General features: G+C 46.3%; 1 protein-coding gene across 1 annotated transcript; it reads left to right on the top strand.

Annotated features, from left to right (window-relative positions):
* Positions 1-679: 679 nt before the first annotated feature.
* LOC119928842 (olfactory receptor 5B21-like) lies at positions 680-11,525 on the top strand. Its single transcript, XM_038747357.1, has 4 exons — positions 680-955; positions 993-1,242; positions 1,277-1,542; positions 11,499-11,525. The coding sequence occupies exons 1-4, from the start codon at positions 680-682 to the stop codon at positions 11,523-11,525; spliced, it is 819 nt and encodes a 272-aa protein (XP_038603285.1).
* The last annotated feature ends 263 nt before the right edge of the window (positions 11,526-11,788 follow it).

The raw sequence follows: 11,788 nt of genomic DNA on the forward strand, positions 1-11,788 counted from the left end.
TAAAGAGACACAATCCCTGCTCACACCGAGTTTACAGTCTAGAAGTGGAGAGACAGACAATAAAACAAGTTTTGTTAAGCACTTACTATGTGCCACTCACTGTACTAAGCACTGGGGTAGATACAAGGTCACCAGATGCCACAAGGGACACACAGTCTAAGGAGGAGGAAGAATGGGTTGGGAATCCCCACTTCGTAGATGAGGAAGCTGAGACTCAGAAAAGTGAATTGACGTGCCTGAGGTCACTCAGTGGGCGAATGGTAGAGTCGGGACTGTGAGCCCGTTGTTGGTTAGGGACTGTCTCTATCTGTTGCCGAACTATGCTTTCCAAGCGCTTAGTACAGTGCTCTGTACACAGTTAGCGCTCAATAACTACGATTGAATGAATGAATGAATGAACCCAGTTCCTCTGACTTCCAGCCCCAGACCTGTCCCACTCCACGGATATTTTATTTTCTTGAGGGTATTTGTTAAGCACTTACCGTGTACCGGGCACTGTACTAAGCTCTGGGGTAGGTTCAAGATAATAAGACAGGACACAGTCCCAATCTCCATTTTACAGATGAGGAAACCGAAGCCCAGAGAAGTGGAGCGACTCGCCCGCGGTCACCCAGCAGATGAGCGAGATTAGCACCCAGGTCCTTCCTGCCCACGGTCGGATCGAGTTAACCGCCCGCGGATGGCAGAGGGAAACGGGACCGGGGGGATCGGCTTCCTCCTGAAGGGACTGTGGGACTGGCCAGAGGTGAGATTCGCGGCCTTCGATGCCATCTACTCGGCCACGCTCCTGGCCAACGGTGGCCTCCTCCTCACCCTCCGTGGTGACCACCGTCTCCACACGCCCATGTACGTCCTCCTCGCCACCCTGTCTTTCTGGACGCCTTCTGCCCCATGGCCGCGGTGCCCAAGGTACTGCGGGGCCTCGCCTCCGGAGACCGGCGATCTCGTTGGCCGGGTGCGCCCTTCAGCTCTATTTCCTGGTGGCCCCGAAGGGTAAGGACGTCTTCCTCCTGGCGGTCACGGCCTCTGAGCATCGCTTGGCCGTCCTCCGCCCTCTCCATTACGCTGTTCTCATGGACGGGGGCGTGTGCGTCGCGCTGGTGGCCGGAGACTGGCCGGCCCGCTTCCTCAACTACCCCCTGCACGCGTCCTTCACCTTCACCATGACCTTCTGCCTCTCCAACCTGGTGGACCAGTACTACAGTGACGTCCCTCCGGTGACGGGCCTGTCCCGCTCTGGCCGTGGGTGGGATCGGCGCCTTCTCTATCACTTTAGCCTTCTACGTACTCGTCGCGGGCGTCACCTTGAGGAGCCGCTCGGCCGAGGGTAAGCGCCGGACCTCGTCCACCTGCACCTCCTGCCTACTGGCCGTCGGCCGCTTCTACGGCCCCGCAATCTTCACCTACATCCGGCCATCTTGCGGTCACTCTCCAGGAAGCGACGGGCTCGTGGGCATGCTTTATGGCGTCCTCAACCCCCTCATCGACAGCCTGAGGAATGAGAAGGTCAAGGGGGCCCTCCGACCGTTGCTGAGACAGAAGGTAGGCCCGCTGGGATCTCTTCGGCACCCATAGGACCGCTATGGTCTGGACTCCCTCGGAAGTAGGTGCGCTGGACTGAGCGCTCGGTAAAACGCAAGAGGAAACTCATTCCGTGTCCATGGGGAGCTTACACTCCTCGGACGCAGGGTGGCCTAGTGGAAAGCTCACGGAGCTGGACGTCAGAGGACTTCACTATGAATCATTCAGTCAATTTTATTTATTGAGCACTTCCTTTCATTCCTTCTTCCATTCAATCGTATTTATTGAGTGCTTACTGTGTGCAGAGCACTGCATGCAAGGTACTGTACTAAGGCACTTGGGACAGTACAATATAAAGATAAGCAGACCTTTTCCCCGCCCACAACGAGCTTGCAGTGGTTTCTGACCATGGCTCCTCCCCCTACTTGCTGTGTGACCTTGGGCAAGTCATTTCACGTCTCTAGCCTGCAGTTCTAGAGTGTAGCTCTACACTGTAAGCTCGTTGTGCGCGAAGAACGTGTCTGTTTATTGTTACATCGGACTCTCCCAAGCACTTAGTTCAGTGTTCTGCACACGATAAGCGTTCAGCAAATATGTCTTAAATGAACTCTCTATGTCTCAGGTCCTTCCCCTGCAAAATGGGGGTACAATACCTGTTCCACCTGCTACTTGGACTGTGAGTCCAAATGGGACTTGATCATCTTGTATCTACCCCAGTATTTAGTACCGTGCTTGGCATATAGTCAGCGCTTTAACAAGTACTCTTATGAGTGAAACAGATCAAAAGGGGCTGACAGCTGGTGGACCCAGAATAAGGATTAAAGGGACACTGAATCTATAATTTATTTGAATGTCTGTCTTCCGCTGTTGTCTGTAAACTTATTGGGCCCTCCCAGGTGCTTGGTACAGTGCTCTGCACGGTCAGTACTCAGTAAATATGACTGCTTGCTGGCTTGATTGATAGTTATACATAAATGTATAGACAAGTTAAGACAAACAGTGTGGCCAAGTGGACAGAGCACGGGCCTGGAAGTCAGGGGACCTGGATTCTACTCTCATCTCTGCCACTTTCCTGCTGTGTGACCTTGGGCTCGTCACTTCACTTTTCTGTGCTTCGGTTTCTTGTTCTATAAAATGGAAATTCAAATCACGTTGCCCCTTTTACTTCGAACTGAGCCCCATTTGGGGCAGGGACTGGGTCTGACCTGTTTAGCATGCGTCTACCACAGTGCTGAGTACAGTGCTTGACACAGAGTAAGCACTTAACGAATGCCATAGTGTTGATGCTGATGATGATATTAATACTAATACTAATACTGTTAATAATGATATTATGATTATGTGTAAGAATGGAATACTAGCCACTTCACTACTCTGTGCCTCAGCTGCCTCATCTGGAAAATGGGGATGAAGACTGTGAACCCCAGGTGAGACAACCTGATTACCTTGTATCTACCCCAGCATTTGGAACAGTGCTTGGCATATAGTGAGCACTTAACAAATACTATTATTATTATTATTATTATGTGTTTTGCTACTCTTTTGTGTACCCTCCCCAGCATTTAGTGCAGTGCCTAGCACTCAGTAGGTCTAGGATAGTATGAAAAGAGCAAAATTGATTGCGCGTTATCTCCTTTGGCCTGTAAACTTCTTGATGGCTGGGGACAAGTGTCTTGTACTCTTCCAAGCATTTAGTACAATAACTACCACCGAGTAGGGGCTCAATGACTGCCAGTGACAGATTGATCTCACGGATCTCCATTATACTGCAAGTTACTCGAGGGAAGGAAACGTATGACCTACTATTCATTCAATCGTATTTATTGAGGGCTTGCTGTGTGCAGAGCACTGTAATGAGCGCTACTGTCATATGTGCTTCAAGGATTTGAAGCAGCATGGCCTAGTGGAAAGAGCATGGGTCTTTGAGTCAGAGGACCTGAATTCTAATCCCGGCTCCTCCGCTTGTCTGCTGTGTGACCTCGGGCAGGTCGCTTGACTTTTCTCTGCCTCAGCTTCCTTGTAAAATGGGGATTAATAATAATGGCATTTATTAAGCACGTACTTTGTGCAAAGCACTGCTCTAAGCACTGGGGAGGTTACAAGGTGATCGGGTTGTCCCACAGGGGGATCACAGTCTCAATCCCCATTTTCCAGATGAGGCAACTGAGGCACAGAGAAGTGAAGTGACTTGCCCAAAGTCACACAGCTGACAAATGGCAGAGCAGGGATTTGAACCCGTGACCTCTGACTCCAAAGCCCGTGCTCCTTCCACTAAGCCACGCTGCTTCTCTGTTCCCATCCCTGTTCTCCCTCTCCTCTACACAGAGAAGCCAGTTAACTTATCTGTGCCTCAGTTAACCTTTCTGTAAAATGGGGATTAAGACCGTGAGCTCCATGTGGGACACGGTCTGTTTCCTATCTTGCATCTACCCCAGAGTTTAGTACAGTGCCTGGCACGTGGTAGGTGTTTAACAAATACCATAATAAGCAGAAAATATAATAGACTGTGAGGCCAGTGTGGGGCAGGGAATGAGTCCGACCTGATTTAGTTGTAGCTACCCCTCTGCTTAGTATCAGTATCATAATGATAAATAATATTAATAATAATAATAAAGTACTGAGTATAGTGTTAGTACTCAGTAGGTGCTCAATAAATGCCATCAAGTGATCGATTGTGTATTGTGTTTTTGGTAGCTCCAAATAGCACGAAAATGGCTAACACAGAAGGCTTGTTTCCCTGGAGGATTGTGGGGAATATTTGCCACAATTAGGGAAGGTTGAAATCCTGATTCCATGCTTTTGTGTTTCCTAAATGGTATTTGCTGAGTGCTTCCTATGTCCCAGGCACTGTACTAAGTGCTGGGGTAGATACAGGTTAATCTGGTTGGAATAGCTCATATCCCAAACAAGGCCCACAGTGAATTTAACATTCCAGAGGGGGAGACTCTCCTGAGCCTTTGGTACAGTGCTCTGTACAGAGAAGAAACTCAATAAATGCTATCAACTGATTGATACGTATGCATGTATATGTTCCTTAATTGTTATATTTATCCTTATACATACCTACACTTATTCAATTTTTTATTCAACCATTTCATCCTGACACATTTCCTGTTAAATCCTCATTTTTCCTTCGGCTTTTATTCCTTTATATATTTTTGATCTCTCCTCCCATTATATTGTGAGCTCCTTGAGGGCAAGGCAGTGTGTCTCTTGCTTCTCCTGAACTCTTCTCAGTGCTTAGTACTTAGAGCTGAATGCTTAGTACAGTACAGAACTCAATGCTTAGCTCAGTAGTAAGGACACAGTCGTCTCTGGATAAGCAACGCTGATTCATTGATCGAATAGGGGAAAAACCAGCTGTAAACCGAACTTGTCCTGTATAGAAGTTTGGTGAATGGCCACCCTAGTGTGCATGTATGTATGCATAATTATGTGTGAGATTGTAGGTAATAATAATAATAATGATGGTATATGTTAAGTGTTTACTATGTGCTGAGTACTGTCCTAAGAGCTGGGGGAGATACAAGGTAGTCAGGTTGTCCCACGTGGGGCTCACGGTCTTCATCTCCATTTTACAGATGAGGGAACCGAGGCACGGAGTAATTAAGTGACTTGCTCAAAGTCAAACAGCTGACAAGTGGAAGATCCGGGATTAGAACCCATGACCGCTGACTCCCAAGCCTGGGCTCATTCCACTAATCCAGGGCTGCTTTCCCCTCATACGAATGTGCTTATAGATCTGCATATGTGTTCATGCATATGTATGAGTGCCGTCACGTGACTTGTGAGTGTGCATGCATATCTAGGTACATATGCACATACATGTATGCCCAAATACCTGTGGGTGTATGTTTGCACATATGCAAACATATATATATTTCGTTCTCAACATATATATATATATATATATATATATAAATATGTTATTTAATCATATTTCATTCACTTTTATTTCATTCAGTCAGATTTATTGAGCACTTACTGTGTGGAAAGCACTTGGAAGACGACAATTCAGCAACAGAGGTAATAATAATAATAATAATAATAATAATGTTGGTATTGGTTAAGAGCTTACTATGTGCCAAGCACTGTTTTAAGCGCTGGGGTAGATACAAGGTAATCAGGTTGTCCCACGTAAGGCTCACAGTCTTCATCCCCATTTTACATATGATGTGCCTGAGGCACAGAGAAGTTAAGTGATTTGCCCAAGGCCACACAGCAGACAAGTGACAGAGTTGGGATTAGAACCCACGACTTCTGACTCCCAAGCCCGGGCTCTTTCCAATAAACCACGACAATCCCTACCCAACAACAGGCTCACAGTCTAGAAGGGGGGAGACAAACATCAAAACAATTAAACAGGCATCAATAGCATCAATATAAATAAACAGAATTATAGATATATACATATCATGTATAAAATATATAAAAAATGTGTATAATGCATACATATGTGTGCATGTGGATGTGTTTACAAGTCACTTCACTTCTCTGTGCCTCAGTTCCCTCATCTGTAAAATTAAGACAATGAGCCCCACGTGGGCAATCTGATTACCTGATATCTACTCCAGCTCTTAGAACAGTGCTTGGCACGTAATAAGTGCTTAAGAGATACCATTATCATCATTATTATCATTATTGTTTGCACATATGTACGGCTGCAAGCATACTTATGGATATATGTACAACACAAACATGCATGTGTGTGAGCATGTTTATGTATGTGTGTGTTAGTATGGGGCTATGCACGTATGGATATAAATGTAAATGTATGTATATGCGTGCATGTGTGTGTTTTCAATAACATAGTCCACAGCATTTTAACGAAGCCTTGAGGCCTAGGCGAGAATCCAACTAGTCTGCTGAGGAAAACTGTCCGAAGAGGTTCAGCCTGGGAGCTGAGAGCCGGGAGGACTTTGCTTCAGTCAGGAATGAAGCTGGCTGATTTCCCCGGCCGACTCCATCCTCGGCCTCCTCTCCGCTGGGACCGTATCTGGGGTCACTCCTAGGACACAGCGGAGATGGGGGGGGGGGGGAGAGGGTGGCAGCATACTTCGCCCCCGCCTCGACCCTACCGGGGACCCTTCCTTCCTCCCTCCATCCCAGCAGCCCAAGAGCCACCAGAAGCATTATCTATTGCTCTGAAACTGGGCTCTCCCAGGCTAAAACGAGCTCGGTGGAAATTAGCAACCAAGCGTTACCCATTGCAGGGAGTCTCCTATGGACTCGTTAAAAGTGCAACGCGTGGAGCGCTTTAGAAAGTTATTAATAAGACGCAAGAGGGTGGACTTCCTAACGAGGTCTCAGGGGCCTACCAGCTAGACGGAACATTCGGCGGAGGCTGCCCGGGGCTGAGGGAAAAGAAAAAAAAAGACAGCAGCTACCTGAAAAGTTTAGTCCCGGTCCCTAGAGGGAAATCAATTCATGTGGAGGCCCGGTTCTCACACAGTGAGGAGGGAGAGGCGGGGGAAATGAACAGCGGATGTGGAAGAATGCTGGACTTTATCCTGATTCCTTCTCGGGCCTGCTTCCTGCGTGCCCCTCCAAATTCCTCAGATCGCTGGACCCTGTCAGCGCCCGTGGGCCAGCAGGAGGGATTTTATTTTCTCCTAGAGGGGATCCCCACAGCTCACACCCCGACTGAGAGGTGGAGGAGGAATTTGAGAAACATCGTGGTCTAGTGGCTAGAGCCCGGGCCTGAGAGTCGGAAGGACCTGGGTTCTAATTCCACCTCCTCCTCTTGTCTGTTGTGTGACCTTGGGCATGTCACAGCTCTGTGCCTCAGTCCCCTCATCTATAAAATGGGGATTAAGACCGGGCTCAACCTGATTAGCCTGTTTCTACCCCAGTGCTTAGTACAGTGTCTGGTACATAGTAAGTGCTTAACAGTGACTACCAACTCTGTTTTGCTGTAGTCTCCCAAGTGTTTAGTCCACTGCTCTGCACACAGTAAGCACTCAATATATTCCGCTGGTTGATTGTTTGACTGATTAACCTTTGTGATACTGTCATATTTTACTTTACCAATCTTAGCCCGGTTCAGGACTGAAAGACATGAGATATGGGTTGGAGAACTGGGACTGCTATTCTTGGCTGTGTGGCTTTTGGAAAGCCCCTTAACTTCTCTGTGCCTCAGTTTCCTCATTGGTAAAATGGGGATACAATACCCGTTTTCCCTCCCTTTTAGAATATTAGTCCAAGGACTGTGTCCAATCAGTTTATCTTGTATCCATCTCAGCACTTATAGCACGGTGCTGGGTCTATAAAAAACAGCGTTATAAAAATTGCATAGGCATATATGCTGAGGAAAGGAAAAAAGTACAAAAGTGCAAAGACGTATTGGAAGGAAAGGTTGGGAATTAGTCTGAGAAGTCTTCCCGGAGGAGAGGGGGGTTTTTTTTTCGGAAAGGTTTGAAATTGAATTCACTGAGTCCAGTTCCCTTCTGTGGTATTAAAAGTATTTATTAAGTGCCCATTGTTGGCAATGCACTATATTAAGCACTTGGGAAAATTCATCAGGAAGAAAAGCGCTTAGTACAGGGTTCTGGTTTCTATTCCCAGCTCTTTCTGTTGCATGACCTTGGGCAAGTCACTTCACTGCTCAGGGCCTCATTTTCCTCATCTTTAAAATGGAGATTTAATGCCTGTTCTCCCCTCTAGACTGTGAGCTTATTGTGGTCAGGTAATATGTCTACCAACTCTGTTATATTGCGTTCTCCCAAGCGCTTAGTATAATGTCTGCACACGGTAAGCACTCAATAAATACCATTGATTGATTCATTCCCCTAGACTGTAAACTCACTGTGGGCCGGGAATGTGTCTGCCAACTCTGTTATATTGTACTCTCTCAAGCGCTTAGTACAATGCTCTGCACACAGGAAGTGCTCAATAAATCTGATTGACTGATTGATTGAAGGATTATCCCTCCTACTTAACCTGTGAGCCCCATGTAAAACAGGAACTGTGCCCAGCTTGATTATCTTATATTTCTCTCAATGTTTAGTAGAGTGATTGGCACAGAGTAAGTGCTTAACAAATACCACTACTATTATTATTGTTATGAGATTATTTATAATTAACTGATATTAATAATAAAAACTCATCTATTAAGTTATTATTAATAAAAAGCAGCTTCCTCAGCACTTTGGCAATCACATCCTTCCTTGACGTTTTTGTACACGTTGATTTGCCTCTTCGGCTATACCAGTCAATCAATAAACCGCATTTATTGAGCTCCTCCTATGTGCAGAGCACTGTGCTAAACGCTTGGGAGTGTAGAGGACAATAGAGTTTGCAGATAGATTCTCCACCCACAACGAGCGTACAGTCTAAAGGGGCTCAGACAGCAGACAAGGAGTGGAGCTGGGATTCGAAACCACGTCCTTCTGACTCCTGAGCATGTACTCTATCGATTAGGCCACGCTGCTTCCAGCTCTTAGAACAGTGCTCGGCACATAGTAAGTGCTTAACAAATGCCATAATTATTATTCTCACTGGAGCAGGCAATATTCACTTCAAGCCTACAATGAGCTCAGTGCTATAGTCTCGGTATGCTTTACCCATGCCCTGCTTCTCGTGGATGTGGCTTCTTGGCATCGATCAATACGTCAATTAGTCAATCAATCAAGCAATCAATCAATGACCAATAGTATTTATTGAGTGCCTTTTGGGTGCTAATCACTGCACTAAATGCTTGGGAGAGTAAACAGAAACAAGACCCAGGGTCAAGTAATCAATAGCATTTATTAAGCACCTACTACATACAGAGGATTCTGCTACCACAACTACTACTACTTATTATGGTATTTGTTTAGAGCTTACTATAATAATAATGATAATAATAGCAATGATAATAATAATGACATTTGTTAAGCACTTACTATGTGCCAACCACTGTTCTAAGCACTGGGGGGATACAAGGTAATCAGCTTGTCCCACATGGGGCTCACAGTCTTCATCCCTATTTTAGAGATGGGGTAACTGAGGCCCAGGGAAGTTAAGTTAAGACTTGCCCAAAGTCGCACAGCTGACAAGTGGCAGAAGCGGGATTAGAACCCATAACCTCTACATCCCAAGCTCGGGCTTCCTAATGAACCACGCTGCTTCTCAATGATAATAATAATCATCATCATCATCATCATCATCATCATCATCATCATCATAGTAGCATTTATTAAGCGCTTACTATGTGCAAAGAACTGTTCTAAGCGCTGGGGAGGTTACAAGGTGATCAGGCTGTCCCACGTGTGGCCCACAGTCTTAATCCCCATTTTACAGATGAGGTAACTGAGACACAGAGAAGTTAAGGGACTTGCCCAAAGTCACACAGCTGATAATTGGCAGAGCCAGGATTTGAACCCATAGCCTCTGACTCCCGAGCCCATGCTATTTCCACTGAGCCACGCTGCTTCTTTATGTGCCAAGCACTCTTCTAAGCGCTGGGGTAGGTACAAGGCAATCGGGTTGAACAAGGTCCCTGTCCCGCATGGGGCTCACAGTCTCAATCTCCATTTTATTCATTCATTTCATCCATTCAATCACATTTATTGAGCACTTACTGTATGCAGAGCACTGTACTAAACTCTTGGAAAGTACAATTCGGCAACAGATAGAGATAATCCTTACCCCGCAACGAGCTCACAGCCCAGAAGGGGGAGACAGACAGCAAAACAAAACAAGTAGACAGGCATCAGTAGCATTTTACAGATGGGGTAACTGAGACACAGAGAAGTGAAGTGACTTGCCGAAGGTCACACAGCAGACAAGTGGTGGAATTGGGATTAGAACCCACGACATCTGATTCCCAAGCCTGTGCTCTTGCAGCTAGGCTGTACTAAGCATTTGGGAGGGTCTAATAAAGGTGGAAGATCGGGCCCCCCTTTTCTTCAGCTCCCCCTCCCCCTCCCATCACCCCACCTCGCTCCCTTTGCTCTACCTCCCCCGGCCCCACAGCACTTGGGTACATATGTTCATATCTATAATTCTATTTATTAACATTAATCCTTGTTTACTTGTTTTGATGTGCATAGATCTATAATTCTACTTATTTATATTGATATTATTGATTCCTGTTTACTTGTTCTGATGTCTGTCTCCCCCCTTCTAGACTGTAAGCCCGGTGTGGGCAGGGATTGCCTCTCTTTATTGCTGAACTGTATTTTCCAAGCGCATAGTACAGCGTTCTGCACACAGTAATCGCTCAATAAATACGATTGGATGAATGAATGAATAGTTCATTACCCTCAAGAAGCTTACACTTCAATAGGATGAGCACTTACTGCGTCCAGAGCACTCTACCGTGCACTTGGGACAGTAGAATAGAGGTAGAAGATCTGATCCCGGACCTACACTCTAGTAGTTTTAATTGAACACCTAGTGGGTACAGAGCACTATACTGAGCATTTGGGAGAGTAGAATAGAGGTAGAACACTCGATCCTTGCTTTCAAGGAGCTTCCACTCTAAAGGGGATGGCAGACATGCAGTGAGCAGTGTGAAGCAGTGTGGACTAGTGGAAAGAGCCTGGGCTTTGGGGTCAGAGGACCCGGGTTCTAATCCCGGCTCTGTCATTTGTCTGTCATGTGACCTTGGGCCAGTCGCTTCGCTTGTCTGGGGCTCAGTTACCTCATCTCTACCCCAGCGTTTAGAACAGGGTTTGGCACTTAGTAAGTGCTTAACAAATACCATTATCATTAATATTGTGGGACAGGAACTGTGTCCAACTTGATGAGCTTCTACCCATCCTAGTGATTAGGACAGTGCTCGACCCATAGCGAGTGCTTAACATTGCCATTTATTAATTTGCAGACAGGAGGAAGAGATTGCTAATACAATCACATATGGAAATAGTGGTGTTCAAAAGGACTACAGGAGAATGTGGGTGCAAACGTGATGAGGCTCTCACATAGGATATCAAATATACAAATTTCCCCGTCGCTTGTCATCGGATATGGACATTATCCCTTGCACTCTTCAGGCCCTCCAGCTGGTGAACAGAAAGTGATTTTGGAGCACCCACAGCAGGGTGGCTGAGGAAGGGGTAGATGACCTGAAGAAGGCAAAGCCTCTGCCCTCAACGGGCTGACAGTCTTGTTGAGGTGAGGTGGGTGAGCTAAGAAGCTTGGTTTAGAGGAAAGAGCCCGGGCTTAGGGGGGCGGTCAGAGATCGTTCATTTATTCAAGCATTCAATCGTATTTATTGAGGGCTTACTGTGTGCAGAGCACTGTACTAAGCGCTTGGGAAGCACACGTTGGCAACTTATATTGA

The sequence above is a fragment of the Tachyglossus aculeatus genome, chromosome 5 (genome assembly GCF_015852505.1).
Source record: "Tachyglossus aculeatus isolate mTacAcu1 chromosome 5, mTacAcu1.pri, whole genome shotgun sequence".
NCBI lineage: Eukaryota > Metazoa > Chordata > Mammalia > Monotremata > Tachyglossidae > Tachyglossus > Tachyglossus aculeatus.

Coding starts and splice junctions, on each gene's coding strand:
- LOC119928842 (XM_038747357.1), top strand. CDS start 680: ATGGCAGAGGGAAACGGGACCGGGGGGATCGGCTTCCTCCTGAAGGGA. Junction 956..992: donor CCGGCGATCTCGTTGGCCGG/GTGCGCCCTTCA, acceptor GTGGCCCCGAAG/GGTAAGGACGTCTTCCTCCT. Junction 1,543..11,498: donor GACCGTTGCTGAGACAGAAG/GTAGGCCCGCTG, acceptor TGCACTCTTCAG/GCCCTCCAGCTGGTGAACAG.